This window comes from Olea europaea, chromosome 10, assembly GCF_002742605.1.
Source record: "Olea europaea var. sylvestris chromosome 10, O_europaea_v1, whole genome shotgun sequence".
Classification (NCBI taxonomy): domain Eukaryota; kingdom Viridiplantae; phylum Streptophyta; class Magnoliopsida; order Lamiales; family Oleaceae; genus Olea; species Olea europaea.
In genome coordinates this window covers 24124211-24147556 of record NC_036246.1, presented here as the reverse complement: position 1 = coordinate 24147556, position 23346 = coordinate 24124211, and the positions used below count along the sequence as shown (strand labels likewise).

Genomic DNA, 23346 nt, shown 5'->3' with positions numbered 1-23346 from the left:
CAATAAACAAGTTTGTGATCTATAAGAACGTACATATAACTATTAATTATATAATTGTGATTTTAATATATTTAATTATTGAAATATTTTTGATTAATTAATTAATATTTGATTTTTGAATTTTGAAACTTAAAACTTGACAAATTAAATTTTCCATACTTTTTGGGATCCATTATTTCGAATTGTAACGAAAAGAATAGTAATTTTTTTAAAAATGTGCGATTAAAAATAAAGAATTTTTTTCAGATTTATGTATAATATTATTTTATTAAAAAATATGTGATTGATAAAATGATAGATAAAAACAAATTTTAATTTATTGGGGGATGTAATACACGACTTTTGAAATTTTTCCCTTCGATAAATACCACTTAATATTAATCAACCAACGTCCGACCACGTTCACCTCACTAATATATGAAAGGTTCCTCTGTTCGGTAAATTCTTGACTTTGGTCTCCGTCTTCGTTTCTCCCGTTTCTCAAGAAAATCCGAATATCTTTCCCAATGAGAGATTTTTGTGCGCGCGCGAGAGAGATCGTTGTGTGATCTTTTCCCTTGATCAAACAGAAGCTTTAATTTTCTGAATTGATTGTTTTTATTCTTTTAGAAAGGGAGAAAATTGAACATATTTGAAGATAATGGCGAGGAGTAGCAGATCATCGTCGAGCAGGTGTAGATATTTAAATCCAGCGTATTATTTGAAAAGACCGAAGCGATTAGCGTTGGTATTTATAGTTTTCGTCTTCGGCACCTTAGTTGTTTGGGATCGCCAGACTCTAGTACGCGAGCACGAGGTAAGATTACGTTAACATTTTGGTTTTAATTTGATTGTCGTTTTATCAATTGAAATCGAAAAGGATTTGAATTTCGCTTTTATGCTTTGGCGTTGGAAACAAAGTACATGAGGGAACAGTAATTGTGGTTTTTGTGTCACATAATTTGGATTATGTATCGGAGATTGATTGCGTGTAATTTGCATAAGCTTTATGCAAGTCATTTCTAAATCACCTAATGAAGGTGACGTACATGTGTTTTGCATCCTTTATATGGGAAAAAATTAACACTTGCTTTGATTTATCAATGTGCATTACCGTATGTGTTTCATTCCATAAGGGAAGGGAAGGATTACTATCTAACATGCCGGATCTGTTAAAGAAATGGTGACAGTCAGGTCATTTTGTGGGAGTTGGGGTAACGGTTAAGATTATAACTCACTATTATTCACTCGTCTACTCTTCAAAAGAGAGCAAATGGTTGCAGTTGTTCTCTTACCACATCCCAATATAAACACGTGGAGAGATATATTTTCAAGTTTAAAATGAGGATTTTTTATTGATATTTTAATTTAGGTACATAGATTCATTTCATCTATCTTTACTGGTGACAAGATTTTCTACTTGCTTTTCAGGAAGAAATATCTAAGTTGAACGAAGAAGTTTCTCGGCTGCAAAATATGGTGAGACATTTAAATTACTCGTTTGATGTTCTTTTCAAGCTGTTTGATGTTAGATATCTGAAAAAGCAGCTGTCTCAAGACTTATGAGAGTTTCAGAAGTTTAGAACTTGGTTTTACTGTAGCCTGTAGGTGTAGACCTTTTGATTAGTCTGAAAGGACTGAATTCCAAAGTAGCCAAATCAATCCTAAAGCCTAGTATTAGACTTCTAATCTTCTTTTGGAATGCCTAAATTGAAGCATGTTTTGAAAACAGATTTTAGGGCCTATTTGCTGTCTCATTTGGTTAGAAATTCAGTTGGAGCTGTGGAAAAATTGGTCCATAAGTTCGGAACTCAAGTTTGGTCTTGTTAAATTAATCATGGGGGTTTCTTATTGGCTATGGATGTCTAGAATCAGATTATGGACATTTATGACTTGAACTCGGAAAATTTATGAAGTCCTTTAATCTGAAACTTGTCAGTTGCACAAATTAGTAGCTCTTATAACTTAGTTCTTGGAATCATCGAAGTTTTGGGATTGCAGGGATCAAAACTGAACACACACTTCCTCTTTCATTTCATTATCTATTATCAGATAAGCATGAAATATTAATTTGATTGGCGCCTGCAGCTTGGAGAGTTTAAGGATGATAAAAGTGTTATAGGGAAGGCGGACACTAGTAGCAAAACCAACAATGCAAATAGGAAATCAAATGTTTCTGATGACCCTATTGAAATTCAGCGAAGAGAGAAAGTTAAAGATGCTATGATTCATGCATGGAGTTCATATGAGAAATATGCTTGGGGTCACGACGAACTGCAGGTATGATTTATATTTCTATTTGCAGTTTCATTGAATGTATAATTTTGCTAATTTCCATTACCCTGTTTGCTCTTCAATTGTGTTGGGGTGCTTCTATGTTTGAATTGAATTGGACCAATTCATTGAATCATTACTCTTTTTATTATTTAGTATGTGATTTACATCAGAGTTCTAACTTCTAGATCACTACCTTCTGGACCATTGTCTAGTTTGATTTTATCACAAGAGGGTACTAGTAGGGGCAGGGAGATGCAAAATTTTGTGCTCTCTCTCTCTCTCTCTCTCTCTCTCTCTCTCTATATATATATATATATATATATATAATCTGGTATTGTTCTTATAATGCTGTAGTTGTCATACATTGAATTTCAATCTTATTTTTGCTAGAGTATGATTTGCTTGACTGTTAGGACTATTCTCTTCTCTATGTGGACTTTCAAAAAGATGTCATTTATATGGCACCGGTGCATTTATTTTGGTCTATTATTGTTCTTAACAGTAGTTTAATTGCTTATGATCTCTTGGTTGTACTTTATTTGATTTACATGGTGTTAATTTAATAGGTCGGACTGTCTGTTACCTTCTCTTTCGATCATATCCTTTATTTCTTTTCAAGCTTTTTTACACAGATGTAAGCCTTTTTATATTCTTAAGCCAATTATGACTTAGCCTCTGTTTGATAGCCTTTATTTTGGTAATTTAAAGAGTTTTCACTTTCTTAAAAAGTGCAATATTCATAAAAAAAATTGCACCACCACCTGACAGACAATAACTCTATTCAATGCATTGACAACTGGTCAAGAAATTGAATTTTTTAATTTTGTCCTGTATGACACAATCACATTTTTCTACTTTGCCCTTTTTGGAGCCCTTCACTATCAGCAGGCAAACATGAAATTGGAGGGTAGTTTTTGAATACCAAAAATTTTGGATTCAAAATTAAGTAGAGTAGTATCTCATGATTTGGAATTGATATGACATGTGTTTGACTATAACAACCTAGCCCTAGGTATGCGACAGAAATTCGTGAGGGATAAGATGTGCTTAGGCTCTCCCAGAGTAGATAGTACGTAAGTTGACTACTTGTGCTCAGAAACTTGGTTTATTTTTGGTGCCATGATTCAACTTAAGTCTCTCTTAAAGGAAGATCATGTGGTCGAATCCCGTGGACACGATAGAATTTCGTGAGGGGGTAATTGGACCGATGCTCATTCAGAGCAGAAGGTGCATAAGTTAACGGCTTGGGTATAGAAGCCTCGTGTCTAGCCATTCTCTTACGTACCACAATTCAAGTTAAGTCTCTCTTCTAGGAGGTCATATGTTCGAATTATGAGGAACATGAGTCTTGAGGGTTAAGGTAAGAGAACAGATCCCCTCCCAAATTGGACAGTACGCAAGTTAACGACATGGGCATAGAGGTAGGGTTGTTACATTGACAACCTAGCCGATGTTTACAGTACAACAAATTGGTTTTTGGCAAAATAAAGGCTGTCAAACACATGCCTAGAGTAGAAATATATAGATTAAATTATTAATGTTTGATGTTAGCAATATTTCTTGATGGGCACTAATTCGAAAGGTTAATAGTGAGTTTATAGCTTCTCTTTTCTTTTTTGGTTATGCGTATTTCATACCAGTTCCTCTGTCTTTCAATTTCTAACATTTGATTTTGGTAGTGTAACCTTCATAGGTTTGATTTTGAATGGGTGCATTATGATATGTCTTTACTATGATATGTATCTTTCATTTTTTTTAATTGTTTTATTGGGAGACAAGCCAGGAAAAGCAGAAGATACACTAGGACTTCTACTTGCACGATATTTGACTGGTTTTTCCATATTTTTGGTCACCAGCCACAAACAAAGAATGGTGTTGACAGCTTCGGTGGTCTTGGAGCAACTTTAATTGATTCTCTTGGCACGCTGTATATAATGGGACTGGATGAGCAGTTCCAAAGGGCCCGAGAGTAAGTCTATAGTTCTTTTTGTTTGTTACTATGCAGAAACGTGCTTTCTACTTGTCTTTTTTCTTTTTATTTTTGAGTTTATCTTCCACATTGGAATCAATTCTACAACATTATCGTTTCTTAAGATAATGCAAATGACTTGGTTTGGGAATTTTGAATTAGTGTTGGCATAATATGGAACATAGTCATGATGCTTTCAGTTCCTCTCTTGTTGGCTGGCTTCTCCATTTATATGTAAAGTCTTAATTCATGGAGAATCACTATAATAGCCTTAAAAGTAGCATTTGGCACGACATTGCAAAAGATAACTTAATAAGTAAACGTACTATTATATAGATTAGTACAATACATTTTTGTTTTTCTTTATGTGCTCTGTAATACCTCTTGCCTTTAAGGTTGATACTTAATTCTGTTTCTCCTTAAAAGTTTTCAGGAGCAAAAGTTGATTTATCATTTCAAAGACAAAATAATACAAGAATAAAAATGTAGTTAAGAGGGAAATTATTGAGATAATATTGCTTAGTTATGTCGTTGTTTTCCTCCTTCCTATTAAAGTTCACTTCACTATTACAGGCTAAGTAGCTATGATGTACTAACACGAACACGTATGTTCGACATGACACGTTTCTAAACACGTCGATATGTAATTTTTCGAAAAAGTACTGATACAACACGTCGTCGACACATTGATTAAATTCTTTATTTATATGATACAAATTTAGTTTTATAGTTATTAATTTTCTTGTTGAAATCTTCTTAAATATGAGTATCTATTCGTTACTTAATAATAACTTTGAGTTGAAAATATATAATATTTTTTGAAAACAAAGAAAAAAAATGATCATGATAAAGTTTTCGAGAAGTATCGGTATTTGAAAACATTATCCTAGTTGAAGTGTTCGTACAACAGAGTTGAGTAGTTGTAGAACTTTATTTTTGATGGATAAGAACCATATAATTCCTGTTTCCATTTTTTTCTGTTAACAAGAATTCATTTCAGGTGGGTTGCAAACTCATTGGATTTCAACAAGAACTATGACGCCGGTGTTTTCGAGACAACCATAAGGTGGCTTTACAAGGTTTAATGTACCATTTTTTTGCTTAGTTGATTTTTTCTCCTGGTTTACAAATGTATATTTGCTAATACTTTCGGGCAGCCTTAACCAAGAGTTGTGTGCTCATGAAGAGTATTTCAGTGCTCAAAGGTTTATCTTGTCTTTTTTTTTTTTTTAATCCTTTTTCTTATGCTAATAGTTTTATTTGTAATAATTCAGAGTTGTAGGTGGGCTTATCAGTTCATATGATCTCTCTGGAGATAAAATATTCCTTGAAAAGGCTAAAGACATTGCCGATAGACTGCTGCCTGCATGGAATACTCCTTCAGGCATCCCATATAATATTATTAACTTGGCTCATGGGAATCCACATAATCCTGGGTGGACAAGGGTAAGTCGAGATTATGAAAACTACCTCGTTTTCACAAGACGTAAACATCCTGGTTTAATAATGCTAAGTTTTTATATTATTTCTAGTATTTGAATGCCTGCTTAAGTGTCCTGTTTAATCAGTTGACATAACCTCATTGTTTTGGGAAAGACATGTTACCTTATTCCTGTGTTTGATGTGTGTGTATTATTTTGTACTTTCTGTTTTCTTAGGTGCTACTTGGTCGGTGATAATTTGATACTGAAACCCTACATCATGGTTCTGCTATGTTTTGTTTGTTTTCCTTATTAACTTCTTGTTTCTGCTTATTGTTATGTTCTATATCATTGTTCGGTTCAGTCCCGTTGATGTTTTTTGACCTTTTTTCACCCACATAAGTTTAATGTAGACAACTATATATATCAATTCAAACTAGCATCTGTGGTAGTCTGTTCATCTGCATACACTCGTAGTTTTTTCTCTACGTCACTTAATGTTTCTGAAAGAGAGATTTTCTTATGATTTCCCTGTTTAGGGTGATAGTATCTTGGCAGATTCTGGCACAGAGCAGCTAGAATTTATTGCTCTTTCCCAGAGGACAGGCGACCCAAAATATCAGCAGAAGGTATTCCTGATCAAAGTTTACTCTGGCATTCAAGACAGAATTGTTCCTTAAAAAAGAAATGAAAGTAATATTAAAGTTGTCGTTGATGTTTACATGTATTTTTTACACATGATTTGAGTTTCATAGCTAAAATATCTGGATCTGTATGATATAGAATCAGTTATTGATTTTTGTTTCCCCATGAATTAGGTATTTATCTTTCACCAACAACTGAGTGCTAGTTAAATGTTTCAGGTGGAGAATGTCATTCTAGAGCTCAATAAAACATTTCCTCCTGATGGTTTGCTTCCTATCTATATTAATCCACACAGCGGGACCAGATCATACTCAACCATAACTTTTGGAGCTATGGGAGACAGGTATTAATTATTCTACTTCTGGAAAGGTTTAGGCGAACATGCTAAAATATGCATCTTTTGAAGTATATATAATAATAATATCTACCCACAGGGTTGGTAGTCATTAACCACCCCCCTTTCTCTACCATGTAACAAAAGGATAAAATATATTGCAGCTTTTATGAATATTTACTCAAGGTCTGGATACAAGGAAATAAAACAGCCATGGTGAAGCATTATAGGTGAGCAGCTATTACTGTTACTATCCTTATGAATCACAAAAACACATGCCATAGATTTATACACGACGGAGGAAGGTTGGTTGACTTCTTGTATTTTCTAAAGCCTGATTCCGTAATTCAATTGTTCTAGTATTACTCATTCATTTCCTGTAATTTTCTAATAAACGACTGTATCTAACAGAGAAATGTGGGAGATTTCAATGAAAGGTCTTCTAAGCTTGGTTCGGAGAACAACCCCCTCTAATTTTGCATATCTTTGTGAGAAGATTGGAAATTCATTGACAGACAAGGTGATATTTTGTGCTAGTCAGTAATATTACTGCTGAAATAAAAATTTCGTAAAAGTAGCATTGAAAAATTTGTATCCATTTTTCCATGATGGAAAAGTATCAAATGGTTTGTGTGTTTTCTTTGTTATATTTGCAGATGGATGAACTTGCATGTTTTGCTCCAGGGATGTTAGCGTTAGGATCTACTGGCTATGGTCCCGATGAGGCTAGGAAGTTCTTATTATTGGCGGAAGAGGTATATACAAATATTTTGAGTTTCCCATTTAAAGTGCTTTACATTGTGGGTAGCTAATCACTTTGGGGGGGGATGTCTGTGACCTCCTTGTGAAGCTTGCTTGGACATGTTATAATTTCTACCAATCAACACCAACAAAATTGGCTGGAGAGAACTACTTTTTCAATTCGGGACAGGTAGTCTTTTTGTGTATTTTGTTTCTGATATTTATAAAGACTAGGTCCTAACTCCTAAGGATCTTGCCTTTTTATTCATTTCTATGATTGTTCAATTTCAGGATTTAAGTGTGGGAACATCATGGAACATATTGAGGCCTGAGACAGTTGAATCACTCTTTTACCTCTGGCGTTTGACTGGTAATAAAACTTATCAGGAGTGGGGATGGAACATCTTTCAAGCATTTGAAAAGAACTCCCGCATAGAGACGGGATATGTTGGATTAAAGGATGTAAGCACATCTTAACTTGTGTTCTTGTACAGTTTTGAAGGGGTGGCAGGTGGTGTTGGTGGGTTGGTATGGGTGGGGTGTGGCTGTTGAGGACGATGAAACCATTTCTTCATTGCTCGTATTTTTGTTGTTCACAGGTTAATACTGGCGTCAAAGACAACATGATGCAAAGTTTTTTCCTCGCAGAGACACTTAAATATCTCTATCTTCTTTTCTCACCTCCTTCAGTCATTTCATTGGATGAGTGGGTTTTTAACACAGAAGCACACCCTATAAAAATAGTCACCCGGCACAACCAGTTAGAGAAGTCGGGAGTCTCAGGAGGACAACAAAATTCAGAGACCCTATCGAGAGCTAGGAAAGAAGGCCGCTTTAGTGGCAATTAGGAAATTTTGTTATATTCCATCGATTCCGTTTCTGAATTCCAGTCTCCATTGACATGAAGAACTGAAGATCTTGAAGACGAAGGCCTTGAGTCTTGCAAATCAGGTATATGACTTAAGAAAAAGTTTACATTTACATCTTTTATTATTGGGATAATTTACCTTATGAATGTATTATTAAGCTCACCATCTTCCAAATATCATCTACTTGTAACATAAATTACTAGATTTACCGATTAAAATAATAGCTACTTGTATTTTTATTGGAAATGTCTTTTCCCTTTTTCCTCCTTGGTGAGGAATCTAGTTTTGGTATGGGGGAGCCCCGAGAGTGAGGAATTGCAAGGACCATGTTGAAGGAGATTCAAATGTACTATTTTCTTTTCCTTCTTAACTCAAGTCATTGTTCGTGATGGTGTTGAATTCATGTATTTATTGTAGCGTGAAATCCCTTGGAAGTAGTTGAACATCGAAATAGAAAGAGAATACTATTCGAGTTCATATATGCATGTGGTTCTTTGATTTATTGCCTTTTAGGTTCGTTTCACCCCTATTACGGAGGATATTGTCTAAATTTTTCAAACTTGTCACAATTAGTCTTGATGGTGGATCTGATATCTAGCTTGTATCCATCATTGTGCACGTTCTTGAATCTGTGTAAGTTGCATGGCGCATGTCATGCTTGTATCAGATTGGGTTATGATACATTAGTTACACTATTACATAGAATTTTTTTCCGTCATAAGAATTTTTTAAAATTCTATAAATTTGTCCAAAAAATAATAACAAGTAATAGAATTAATATATAAATTTCTAATTTGTTGGTATGTTTTTGTGCTCATTTCATTCTTATTTTTCTTGGAAGTGGAAAAAAAGGGCCAAATATATTGCAAGAATCCTAATATTAGTTGAATTTGACAACGTGACAAGAAATTGTTTATCTTCATTTTTTCCCCCCAAAAAATAAAGACACCAAATTAAGTAGAAGGCTTCTACGCTTGTGTTGGGCATCATCTTCTAGCCTCCGATTAACAATCAAAATCAAATGAAGACCAAGGAAGGGATATTTGACTTCAAGCCACACCAAGAAGTTTAGAACAATAGTTCATAATGATCGTCATTATATAATCATTCCTCAATAGACGTCGCTTTTTAGATTGAGATATCTAAAGTTATTCATCAAGTGGAAGCAGACAAACGTTAGAAAAATCAGAGAAAATTCTCAAAAAATTGAAGGCTTGATTTCAAATATTACGTCAGTATCTCTAATTTAAGAAGTATTCCTTCTAGATCATGATAAAGAGTATCTTCTCTTTATTTGTGGAATCGAATAATCGATCAACAAGATCACGATGAAAAATATAAGTACAAATAATGGAACAACAGGAAAAGCTGTATGAGATTTGAAACATTTCATTTTAGAAACGTTTTCAATGATTGATTTAATTTTTTAACTAGTAAACATATTAGTACTCATTTATTTGAATCTTAACTAATAAAATATTTATTTATTTTAATTAATTTCTTATAAGTCGTGAAATATTAAAGCATAGCTAAACAGGCACTTAAAAACCGGCCTTCGGTCAGTGACATTTGGGGTTTAAATGAAATTTTCTCTCCAACAAACCCCTGCAGCACTGGCAAGTGCGCCACCACCACCGCCGCCGTCGTCTGGAATATCATCTCATACCATTCACTGGATATCATTATCCCAACAGTGAAAACCTAAACCCATTTTTCAAAGAAAAAGATGCGCAGTACGTAGCATTATGTGTGTCGTTATTTGCTAATAGTAAAAGTAATGCGGAACTACTTTTCTCTCTCTCGCTTTTGCCATCATTGGTATGATCGGAAGCGCCAACGTTACTCCGCCTTTTGCTCCCAAATTCATTCTCCGTTTTCTTCGCCGGAACAGGAACCGGAACCGGAACCCGAACCCGAACCCGAGCCGGAGAAATTCAATTCTTCAAAATGGAATGAATTCAATTTTTGTTCTAATAAATATCAATATAATCTCTGTCCTCATCGATTTAGTCAAGCTCAGGGATTTATCTCATCTCCTGTTTTAATTCGGAACTTTGCTGCGGCTAATTCTTTGTGTAGAGTTATTCCAGTTTCTAATTTCTTTGCACTCAATTCTAGTTCCCACCAGTTCTCCCTTGCTCGAGGTGAGTATTTTTTTGTGCTTTTTAATTTGGAATTGGTAGTTGTATATTCCAATTTTGGGCTGTGCGTGCAGGATTTTTCACTAGAGCTAAAAAAATTAAGAAGATTGAAGTGGTCGATCATGGGTAATTTATATTTTCTTTTCGCATTTGTTTGCCTCTGTGATATGTTCTGATATATTATTACTAGCTTTGCTTCTTGTGAAATGAATTATATTCCATTCTTGAATTTTCATGATACACCATTCAAAAAGGACAGTTTTATGCTGCTTATTAAGTGACTGCGTGTTTAAGATTAAATAGGCTCCTAAAAGGAAAAAAATATTTTAATAATGACGCGTAGCAAATTGCCTCTCTTGAGCATTCTTATTTAGCTCCTTGATTACCATGTGGCATTGGACAAACTGGCTCGCTGTATTTATTGGTTTTTTTTTTTTTTTTTTTTTTTTTTTTTTTTTTTTTTTTTTTTTTTTTATCTATTTTTGGGTTTAATCAATTATGAAAAGTTAAAGACTGCCTACTGAGTTGCTTGTTTCTCTTGCCCTATATAATGGTGTTAGATAAACATTTCAGATGGTGCACCTTTTCTTTTAACTGATCAATTATTTGGCATGATTTCATTGCCTCTGAATTTTTTTATATTTAGCCAACGAGCAGTTACAACAGCATTGTGTTGCAATTTTCTTGTGTTTTCTCTCAAGTTTGGGGTCTGGTTATCCACCTCGAGCCATGTCATGTTGGCTGAAGTTGTGCATTCAGTTGCAGATTTTGCAAATCAGGTAATGCTCTTCTTCTTTTTCATGTTTGTGATCCTGCTGGAATGAGCATTCGTACTGCCAGGGTTTAACTTTATTTGTCAAAAACCAAGTAGAGGGAATCTAAAACATGCTTACCTTGTAGGCACTTCTTGCATATGGTTTAAGTAGTTCACGCCGTGCCCCAGATGCTCTCCACCCGTAAGTTTTTGTATTTATTTATCGTAACTGCATTTATATGCAATAAAAACTATTATGTTCTTTGACTTTTGCATATAGAGCAATTATATTCTTCTGAGACTTTACAGTATACGACAATTAATTGAACTTTGGATAAGTGATTGCAGTTAAGATCCGAGTGTTATTTTATTTTGGCAGGATCACTCCAATTATGTTATTGGAAGTTATATTTCATCTTTTGGTTCTCAGTTTCACCCAGGGCTTAAAATTGTGCATGAAAATTATCATTATTCATTGATGACTTCAATATACTTAATTTTCCTTTTAAAATATATCTTTTTTTTTTTTAGAACTTTCAGAACCCTTGTACCATTAAACGGCTATTGTTGCATTCTATTTGATCAATCAGAACATCTGTTTATGCGGACACATGAACTTTGATATAAGCCTGCCGAATCTTGTGTGTCATTTGATCACAGATATGGTTATTCTAAGGAAAGATTTGTCTGGTCTTTGATATCTGCTGTTGGTATATTTTGTCTTGGATCTGGGGCTACAATTGTTCATGGAGTTCAAAACTTGTGGACTTCTCAGGTGCACACTCTTAAAATTCAACTTGAAACTGTTTTATATTTTATTCCTTGAAACAGTGGTTTCTTACGACGTGATTCCTTTCAGCCTCCTGAGCATATTGAGTATGCAGCTCTGGTGATTGGTGGCTCTTTCATTATGGAAGGTGGAATTTCTAATTGATAATTCTGGCTTCGAAATTCACCCAAAAATGGATATAAGTTTTTTATCTCGTGAGTGGTTTTTTTTTTTTTTTTTTTTTTAATTCGCTATAACCTGTTTTAGGTGCTTCTCTTCTTGTTGCCATCCATGCTGTCAGAAAAGGTGCTGCTGCGGAAGGAATGAATGTGAGAGACTATGTCTGGCGTGGTCACGATCCTACATCTGTTGCAGTTATGACAGAGGTGTTATGTTGTTTATTTGACCATTTATATATTTCAAAATATATTAATTGTCTGTATAATTAGAGATACATGAGCTGATTTTTTATTTCAATTTGTCTGTTTAACTTGATTGTTAGGACATAGTAATTCATACTAGCATTTTGAGTCAATGTAAGGTAACAATGTGAGTGAGGGCATAATAGTAGTTCACTTGCACAGCGATCAGGAATAGGAATTTAATTTTTTGCTTTAGTTCTTGAAACACTAATTGCTTTTGAGAGATAAGATTAACTGTAAACAATAGGAATATAAGGCAGAATGAAAGTGAATAAATCACCTTCCATTTCATTATAACCCTACAGCTTTCTTATTTGATTCTTATGGTACTATAACTTCCACTTCCTGTTTCCTTAATACAAAATGAAGGTACAAGGTCAGCAATAATTCTTTAAGCATTTCTAATATCACATGCTGTAACATTTTCCCATAATAAATTGAAGAACCGATATCTATTGTAAAGCTTTGGCAAACATGTGTGCTAATCTATATTGAGGATGAAAAAAGCTAATGTGTGCTTAAAGTTTACTTACAAATATTATGAACTCTAAACGTTTAATATTAAAAGAATTATGCTGATCATGAGGCTTTCTGACAGATCATTGAGAAATAATCATTATCGATGATAGGTATAAATTGGAAAGGTGAAGATTTCTCTGAGCACTTACTTTAAAGGGAATTTTTGTTCATTTAAAAGATTCTAAGTTCCCCCAGGTTTTTAGAGATTTATAATAATTTCACATCATACTCAAGTTTACTGCACAATAATTTAACTAGTGAGATACAATCTCCATAGAAAGTCTTGTCTTTTCAAGCTATAGGACTGCTTTTGGTTTCCTCATAAGTAATATGTTAAATGAAGTGAACTATGCAGGATGGTGCTGCTGTTACAGGGCTTGCCATTGCTGCTGCTTCATTGGTGGCTGTAAATACCACTGGAAATGCAATTTATGATCCAGTTGGTTCAATTGTAGTGGGCAACCTATTGGGAATGGTATGTTAAAGGGCAACTGAACTTTGTTTCTTCTCACACTTCATATGATTTTGCTGTTCAATTGAGGACTAAACTTTTGGCAACTGCTGGTTTACATTGTTAAAAGAGTTGGCTTTTGAATGATCCAGTCAAGATAATGATTAGTCTAATAAGTTACAGATCATAATTGATGGGAAGCTTTTCATACATGTGATTAGGGTTCTGGTTCAATATTTTGTGCTTGATTTCAAGCTATTGTGCTATTTAGACTAGGTTGCTAATTGGACTGTTTAGAGTCTGACCATCTTATGGTGTCGGTCACCAGGTTATTGTGTTTGCATTCGTGGAATTTTCTTTCATCTTCATAGATATTAGAAATTTCAGAATAGAAATTCATATTCTCTATTCATGCAGCGCATGTTTTAATGTATGGAATCATACTTCGTGAAGATACATAAATTCCCTTGCAAATGGTTTCAATACATGCATAATGGGTGCCCGAAGTCCTCTAATGTTGACATTGGAATGCAATTATGGAGTCAATTGAAGATTGATGAGAAAAGATGGAGCTCCGAGCTTGTAAATATTTGCCATTTTTTTTATTTGGAGTCTGTTTTTCCATTGACTTGTACTATGGAGAAGAGAATGATATAATGACGTCTTGAGTGATTGATGCCTGTTCCATTTTGATAAGATTACTTTGGCAACATGGCACGAATGCCTCTTTCCATACTTCATTCTTTTTTATCCCCACATCAAGAAATAAAGGGGGAAAGGCCTTCACCATGTTGAGTCTAATTGAATGATTAATATGATACAGGTTGCTATATTTCTTATTCAAAGGAATCGCCATGCTTTGATTGGAAGAGCAATTGATGACCATGATATGGAAAAAGTTCTTCACTTTCTGAAAAATGACCCAGTACAGTGCAGTTCTTTGCTCTTTCTGTGCCAATTGGGAGACAGATGACAACAAGAGTCTAACCAAAATGGCTATTTTTGCTGCAGGTCGTTGATGCAGTTTATGATTGCAAAAGTGAGGTGATAGGACCAGGATTTTTTAGATTCAAAGCTGAAATAGGTGAAACCTTGCTTTATATTTGTAAAACTAATGTTGGAATTACTTTTATATTGCAAGGTTGTAAACTGTAAATATTTATGTTTCTTCTTAGTTATCTTTGGTTACCAGGATCCTAATTGAAAAATGGTTTGATATTACTTGCAGATTTCAATGGTGTGGTGCTAGTGCAAAACTATCTAAAACGAACTGGACGTGAAGAGTGGGCTAAACAGGTGATTGTGCTATCAATTAGTTTTTGTATCTCTCTTAATGCAGTGACAGTGTAAAATTGTTGTTTTTCAATTTCTCAGATGTTTCTTTTGCATAGTCTGTCTCTTGTGTTGCTGAAATACATTTTAGAAACCATGATTCTATATGAAACTGCTCTATGCTTCCTTTGTATTTTTATTTATTTAAAGCCACGAAAGGTTCTATTGATTTTCCCTTTTTGTCCTATTTCATGCGCTATTAGGTCAATGAGATTACAATGTTACATCCATTTCTTACCAAGACTTCTTTTTAAGCAAGTAGTCATGATGAGGATATAAATATTACACTTGTATCTTCTGCATAACCAAACGAATTCTAGTTTTTTTACCGTTGATTTTGGTGCAAATTTTTTTCCTGGCTGTGCACGAGACTTGGTGACGTGGCATTTAATTGAGGCTATTTGCCTATTTACATGATCATGATCTATGCAGTTCCGAGAGGCTGCTAAGCAGGAGGACGATTCTTCTTTACTCAAGATCATGTCAAACTATGGTATGTGTACTATGCCCCTCTTTGAGCCCCATTTTTAGGGATAATGTATTTTGAGATAGTGATTTTTTGGAGAATGTGTGGTTAAAATATAGAAAAAATTTGGGTTTACGTGTAAATATTTTATGAGAGAACATGTGATTGAAAATAATAGGGCTCGAACAGGGGCTACAAAAGCAATTCTTCTCTCATTTTTGCAGAATAAGAAGTTAATTTATATCTTCTGCAGGTGAAGAAGTGGTCACAGCTCTGGGGAGTGAAGTTGATCGGCTCGAAAAAGAAATCCAAGAAATAGTTCCCGGCATTAAGCACGTGGATATTGAAGCGCACAATCCAATCAGTCCATCTCCCCCATGATCATAATTATTTTTACATACATGTTGTGCATTTCTCTTAATAAATTGAATTTGTTTATGTCAGACACGAATTAATTCACTCATAATATGTGTAAGGCTTCTTGGTTGACACTTAAAAGGCAGTTAAATAGGTCTGTAAACTATGAATAGTGAGACCTCTCTTGTTAATAAATGAGGTCAGAGTAATATTTTTTTAATGCTGTGATCATTTTTTGTTTTGCCCTCTTGCAAATGATATTGGGGCTAAGAAGAATCAGCCAGAAGAAGCCGTTTCATTACCAAATCATAGGGCTATTCAAGTTGTCTGCAAGAAACATCAAAATTCAACTGCTGAAAATGTATGGCTTGAAACTTTTGCGTTTTCACCATCAAAAAGTACAGATTCCTTCAGAACAAAGGTTAGTTTACAGAATTATGATAAAGAGTCTATAAGTGATGTTCTTGAATCTTTCCTTTGAAAGAAGAATGCTATCTATCAACTGTGGTCTTTAACATCGGCCTAGGTTTCAACACGTAGCATTAAATGATAAATTCAATTCAATGTAAAGATATAGTTTTCATTTAATTGATACCGACACTCAGATTAGTGTTATATAGCATTACTCTCTTTGATACGCTCGAGGGTTCTTCTCGTTTTCGGTTCTCGGTTTTCATTGTGTGTTCTTGGAAGGGTAATTTTGGAACATTAAGCATGTTGGTGACAACAGGTGGAAAAGGATATAGTTCACAACCTGATAAGCCAATCAAGTCGATTTTCTTGTAAGTTGTAACCTATTAATCTTTTAGTCATCTCGGCACGGGGAAATGAGCTATAGTAATCATCTTGGTTGGTTTGTACAGTAACGTTCACGGCAGATCATTTTCAGTTTTCTCATTAGAGAACTATAATAGGCTTGTAAGGGATTTGAGGATCCATTTCTAAGGTCAAAGTTGGAAAATACATGGCCTAATTTTCACCCATCCTTGACAAACATTTACTTAAAGCAAGACGTTTCAAGGCAAGTGAAAGTCTTAGAGCCAGCAAGGAAGGTACCAAGCGAAGGCATAGTTGTTGAGAAAAATCTTTCATTGAAGAAGGGTACTCCCGTCCATCATGGAGGAATAAAATAGTCTGACAAACCCCATCTTGAAATGCTTGTGAGATGTACTTGAGCCGTTGACTCCTAAAACTGGCTCTGGTGATTGCATGTATATAAGAAAAGGGTAAATCTCATAATTCCTAAATCTTATCTATATCGATAAATTGAAATCGGCATCATTGAGCAGAAGATAATGCGAAATAAATGACTCCAGCTGCATTGAAGGTCATCTTGTTGAAAGGCATGATGCTATGTCTCTCTTTCATTGGCTCGTTCCATGCATCTCAGCAAAGTGATGCACTATAATAATTGAGTAAAACGTTTGAATACTCACTGAAATTTGTCAACTGTCATGTTATAGTCACTGAACTATGTTATTACTCCGAATGTTCACTCAACTTACTAGAAATCCATTCCATCCATCATTGTTCCGACAACCATTTCACTCTCGTCCCAGGTGGCAAGACAGTTTTCAACATGGCATAAACGGCTTTATATTGTTGCCACGTGAAAGAGTCGTAGGTATGGAAAGCACATCAAATTTGGTACACCTTTAACTGAAACGAGGCCCTATTCTCCTAAATACAAATCGTGACTTTGTTCTTGTTTTAATCCATTATCAATTCTTTAATGGAATGCCGTAATTTTTTTCAAAATCCATAGAAATACTGGTGTTGAAATTTTATGAAACTTTAAACTTTAGAACTTAAAAAACTAAATTCCTTTATCGCCAAGATCCTCCATGTCAAATAATCAGGAAAATTAATGATGCGGAACATACCTTAATTCATTGGAAATGATTCTTTATTATTGGATCTTGATTCCAGATCTTGAATATTGAAAATCAACTTAAAATCCCTTCTTGATTGGTTTCTTGCTTTCAATTTTGAATTTTGCGTCCTTAGATTCTTTGATTCTTGTTTTTGGTTCTTTATTGTAGGTATTGGATCTTCTTCTTCAATATGTGTTGTTGATAGGATAACACAAAGAATGAGAAGTTGCATATGAATTAGGGACCATAACTATATATATAGTTTCCATAAGTATTTCGGCCATCATGAAATATAATTCTAAAGGAACCTGATCTCTACACATATAATTCGGCTCACACTTTATTTAGATGCCTTAAGCTCAACTACTTAATTCTTTATTAGATCACTTTAATTTTGGGCCTAACTTTAAAGTAGTCTATATACAAAATTAATTACATATGTTGGCATACAGAGCGAATTAATAATTTCTCAACAATCTTTCTCTTGGGCCACATATGTTATCTTATAAATGTGTATAACCTTATGAACTCAATACTTTTGCTACCATAACCAAGAGGGCATCTTCGAACAATCTCATCTATTAATTATGCAAATAATAAATTCAAAGCAGTCTTCATTACAATTACCATAACTAAACCTTTAATAGTCATGTATATCAACACAATCAAATGACATAGATCAAATGTGAATGTATAGCATGAAAATTGCATGCAATGTGATTTGAACATGTCTATTTCCAATTGGTCCAACCTTATGAGATCAAAATAAAACTTCAATCAGAGTGGAACTAAACTTAAAACTTTATTTCTAAAATAAATAGAATATCCATGTATAGAATCACATGTCTAAAATAGACAACATCCGAATACGAACTTTGACATATTATCAAAAGATACAACATTCAAGCGAGCATCATGCTCACGTAAGACCTTGGGTGGCGGTCATTAGTAAATGGATCCATGATTGTGGAGTTTGTTTTAATAAGCTTTATAGAACCTGACCACTTTGAATTCTTTCCTTGACAGTTAGGAACTTAATGTCTATAAATTTTGACATCGTTAAACTCTTATTGGAATACAAGATTGCTATAGTCACAGAATAACTTAAATAGTCTTTCAATTCCATCCAAAATGTCAGCCCAGTAACAAAATCCCATAGTCATATTCCATGATAAAAAATCAAAATGTCCAATAATCTCCAATTGGTCTGATTTTCCTGAATGTGATCATATAATCCTTAGTTCTCTATCAATACCGAATAACCTAATCAGCCCAATGACAAAATTCCGTAGTTATATTCCATGATCAAAAATCAAAATATCCAGTAATCTCCAATTGGTCTGATTTTTTTGAATGTGATCAAATAATCCTTAGTTCTTTATAAATACCGAATAATCTAATTGGCTGCTTTCCAAATATCCATTCTAGAGTTGCTTAAATATTTGTCTGCATTCTAACAATGAATGTTATATCCAAAGCATGCAAACCTAAGCATCCATTAAATTTCCAATTGTTGAAGTAAAGCTTTTCTTTAAGTTTATTCTTAGGGTATTGATTGAGACAGATCCCTTACCAATGGGGGGTGTCTCCTGGAATATATACCTGCATCCTAAATCCTTTAGAAATTTTATCGATATTACTCTTTTGTATAATCTAAATACCACGACGACAATCACAGCGTATTTGTATTCCTGACATAAAAGAGGTATCACCAAGATCATTCATCTTAAAATTCCATGACAGAAATCTCTTGGTTTCATCCAATAATTTTTTATCATTCCAAGCAATTAGCATGTCATTAAAATCCAATACCAGAAAATATATTTATTCCCACTGAACTTGTGGTATACACTATCATCAATTGTATTTATTTCAAAACCAAATGAGAAAATTATTTGATGAAATTTGTGATGTCATTGATGGAAAACCTCTTTAAGCTTATAGATGGAATTCTTTAATTTGTAAACCATCTAAAGTAGTTTAATATCAAAATATGTTATAATTGTTATAATAGCCCTAAAAGAGTCTTTTATAGAAATCGGAGAGAGAGTCTCTTTAATTCAATGTCTTCCTTTTGAGTAAAGTTATTTGCAACAAGATGAGTATTGTATCTCTCTACACCACCCTTCAAATCCCTCTTGATATTAAATATCCATTTACAAGCAATGAGTTTCGCGCCTTCTGACAATGAGATGAGTTCTCAAACGTCATTGTTACTCATGAACTTTATCCCTTGGTTCATGGCATCAATCTATTCTTAAAAATTATTCCTTTGCATTGTATGATGAAAGTTGATTGATCAAATTTTCTTCCACCAATACTATATCATCCTTATTTTCTAGGAGAAAGACTGTAAAATTATTCGAATTGCCTTTCTCTTTTTTTTTTAGTGAATTTCCTTAATGACATTTGTTCTTGAAATTGTTGAGTTTGTTCTTTTGAAATAATCTTTTGATTGTGTATGAGAGATTTTATAATATTGTCTTAATTCGAAATTGCTTCTTGAACAAGATCTAGAGCAAGAATTACCCACACCGACACTGCATCTTTCTCTCTCTCTATATGTCTCATTTTTCCCTCCCTCCCTCTTTCTCTACATGTCTCGTTCTCCCCCTCTCTCTCTCACTATATACATTTTGTATATCTATCACCACTCCACTCCAGCAACCGCCCAACTCAATGGCGATGTGAGAGCCGCTACGACGACACGCAATGAGTTGTAAGGCTTCGATGCTCCTCTGATGTTGGACCCATTTGATGCACCTCTGGCATGACACTATTGTCGACCGTGTCCACCGCGCGATGCAGAGCAACGTCCAAGGGCTCAGTGGTCCTCGCTATACCCACTCAGCCATCTCATTCCCAACCGTCACACTTATTCAACGTCCATGGGCTTAGTGGATCTGAAATTTCCTCCGATCCGCCGCTGTGGAGGTTTTTGCGACGTTGCAATCCCCAGCAAAAATTTTTTTGGTGATTTTGTGGTTTTTGTGGTCATTTTGCTGCATTTTTTTGTTATGGTTTTTGAGGTACTGGCCGTGGTAGTGTGCTGTGGTGGCAGCAACGGGTTTATGGATTTTTTTGGTGGTATCGTGTCGGTGGTGGTGTCGTATAGCTGGAGATAGAGAAAATGGTGGTGGTGTGCTGTGAGTGCTTTGTGCAGTGGTGTTGTGGCGATTTTTCGGGTGTTGTGGTGGTGGTAATTGTGGGAGACAATGGTATAGATGCAGTGATGCTTATGGTAGTGTTGGGGGTGCAATGATTTTTTGATCTGTTGTTCTTTGGTGGTGATGGTGGGTTGTGACTTGATATTGATCTGTTCACAGACAGTCACTTTGAATATAATTTTGATCACAGTTAGTCATGCCGAAGGTAAAACTGGTCACAGTTAATCACATGTATGCGGTGTGTGCAGATTTGTTTGTGATGACCATATACGACCAAGTATATGTTTGTTGCGATTGTTTGTGACTAATTTTGTATTGATTGCGACCAGTTGTGACTTGAGATTCACATAGTCACAGATAATCACATTAAATACAAATTTGGTTACAATTAGTCACATATGACACATGTATGGTCATAAATGTCACAGGTGCAAATCTGATAACTTACAATGCACCATTACGACCACCATAGTTTTTTGAAAAATTTTCAACAGTGGGGTGTAGAGAGAGAAATTGTTTTCAAATTTTGGAGATTTTTCTATTGGCGAGCCGAAATAGTGCCCAGAATAGTTACGAAAGTAGGCGGCAGAGTGGTCATTGGAGCAATTTACTGGAGTGGTCGTCGGAGCAATTTGCCGACGTGATCGCCGAAATAGTTGCCAGAGTAGCCACCGGAGTGATCACCGGATTTGTTGCCAGAGTGGTCGCTGAAGATGATAGCCATCTCTGGTGGAGAAGTGGAGGAAAGGTGGTGTAATGGGGTGATAAGATGAGGTGGATGGCATGGGTGAAAATAATTAATGGATATTATATTATAATTTAATATTTAATAAATTTATTTACCACCTGATTTTTGAAATATTTGATTGAGTTGTTATTTATGAAATGTGATTTTTAAAACTATGAGTTATGTGGTATTCACAAAAACAACTTTTTACTCGTTGATTTTAGATTTAAGAAATTATCTTTAGCTTGCGAATTTGTGTGCTTGTGAGATTTGGGATTTGGTTGAGTTTTGGTATTGAGAGTTAAGCACTATAATTATCTTTGTCTATGAATTATTCTCTCCGATACCTGTTGCTTGCATATAACCTATTCATTTTGGAGTCTTTTTACAGTATTAATCTTTTCGCTTTTTGAAATGTTATGGCAGTGAGGAACAGGGAACTATGTCATAGTTGTAGGATGCTCGGGCACTATTTGTCGGATTGCTAAATGCAACGAACAGACGGTATCCATGTTGGGAAAAATTAATTAGCTGCAGTAGTGATTTGAACAATATAATGCAGAAATATAAAACTTATCGTCCGATCGAGTCTCGTGACAGCACGATGTCCTAAAGTGAAATTGCCCGTCAATAATTGCTGCGACCTCCGTGGACAATTACTCCCAGGATACAACGATCGTAAACCACTTATGCAGCAATCACGAATGATTTTTCTAGAACTCTCAATTGTACTCCAGAATAAATGTAAAACCCGAATATAAGAAATTCAGAATATGAAAAGGAGGGTTGATACAAGATGATTTTTCTATTGTATTTTTGTGTATCTTTTTCCAAAACGAGATATGGGTTTATATAGGCAAGATGGTAGTAACAGTCTTCACCATGTTAATGCAAAATTTTAATCACTGAGTAGTGGGTGTTTTAATGGCTGTTAGTGGGTTGTTACAAAAACAAACAGTCAGAAAATACTAGCTAGTTTTACCCATTAAATAATAAAGAAAAAATATTTATTTTAGTCAAGAAAGCCCAAGAACCTAAGGCCCCAATCAAGACATTTTAATAGCTGCGTGGGGAGTGACTCGAACCCCTGACGTCCCACACAAATGTTACATTTCCCACCACTTTGGCACTTTATCTAATTTGATTATTTCTTTCACATTTTATATTTATACCACAAATATATAACAATCCCCCACATGAAAGAAATAAGATAAATGAAAATATTACTCTGGAGTACGGTAGAAATCATGCAGGCTTAGGTGTCTATCGACTTGAACCTTGGCTTTGTATATTCTATCGAGCTTACTAACTGTAGAGTGAACTATGTCTTGAACTCTACAATTATAGTTGCAAACTGAGACAATAGAACACACACATGATTTCTAGAACAGTTATTGAGTTCTCGCGGTTGTGTTCATTTCGGCCATGAACTTTCCCAGTTTCTTTGAGTGCTCTAGAGAATTCGCCTCAATTCTCATAGGAAGCGGCCCCATTTCCACACTCAAATAGGTGCTACTATCAAGGGTGCACTATATTTAAACACCCCACTAAATATCAGCTATAGTAAGTATTAAGAGTATTAGCTCATCCTCTAATCAATACGGTTGGTACTACGCATCATAGGGAGGGGTTTGGAATAAATCCAATGTAGTACCCCCACAGACCACTCCAATAACTTGTTGTCCCATTGAACCTTGACCATGGGATCTCCAATTGCAAGGTTGGGTTTCTATTATAGGTGATCTAATACATAATAGGCTTTAGCCCCATCCCCCTCGATGTTTGTTGAAATGGGTCTTTAGCCAATCCTTTGGTTAATGGGTCAGCAATGTTATCACTTGACTTCACATAGTCAATAGCTATAATCCCATCCTTAAGCAGCTGACGCACAGTATTGTGCCTCCTACGAATATGTCTAGACTTTCCATTGTAGGAAGAATTTTGAGCTCTTGAGATAGCTGCTTGACTGTCACAATGTATTGAAATAGTTGGAAATGGTTTAGACCACAAAGGAACATCCATAAGAAAATTCCTTAACCATTCAGCCTCCTCACCTGCCTTATCTAAAGCTATGAACTCAGATTCCATAGTAGATCTAGCAATGCAGGTTTGCTTAGTGGATTTCCAGGAGA

General features: G+C 34.8%; 2 protein-coding genes across 2 annotated transcripts; both read left to right on the top strand.

Moving 5' to 3' along the window:
- Window positions 1–391: 391 nt before the first annotated feature.
- Window positions 392–8624, top strand: LOC111401579 (mannosyl-oligosaccharide 1,2-alpha-mannosidase MNS1). The gene is made up of 14 exons (XM_023029381.1): window positions 392–796; window positions 1411–1458; window positions 2068–2259; window positions 4113–4225; window positions 5226–5291; window positions 5500–5671; window positions 6186–6275; window positions 6510–6634; window positions 6790–6855; window positions 7037–7145; window positions 7282–7380; window positions 7476–7556; window positions 7658–7828; window positions 7966–8624. The coding sequence occupies exons 1-14, from the start codon at window positions 641–643 to the stop codon at window positions 8212–8214; spliced, it is 1737 nt and encodes a 578-aa protein (XP_022885149.1). The 5' UTR covers window positions 392–640; the 3' UTR covers window positions 8215–8624.
- A 1149-nt stretch (window positions 8625–9773) lies between these two features.
- LOC111401578 (metal tolerance protein C4) lies at window positions 9774–15687 on the top strand. Its single transcript, XM_023029380.1, has 13 exons — window positions 9774–10379; window positions 10451–10502; window positions 11023–11155; window positions 11277–11332; window positions 11791–11905; window positions 11990–12047; window positions 12167–12285; window positions 13196–13315; window positions 14115–14216; window positions 14303–14375; window positions 14520–14587; window positions 15056–15116; window positions 15343–15687. Exons 1-13 carry the CDS (start codon window positions 10013–10015, stop codon window positions 15468–15470), a joined length of 1452 nt encoding a protein of 483 aa, XP_022885148.1. The 5' UTR covers window positions 9774–10012; the 3' UTR covers window positions 15471–15687.
- Window positions 15688–23346: the final 7659 nt, after the last annotated feature.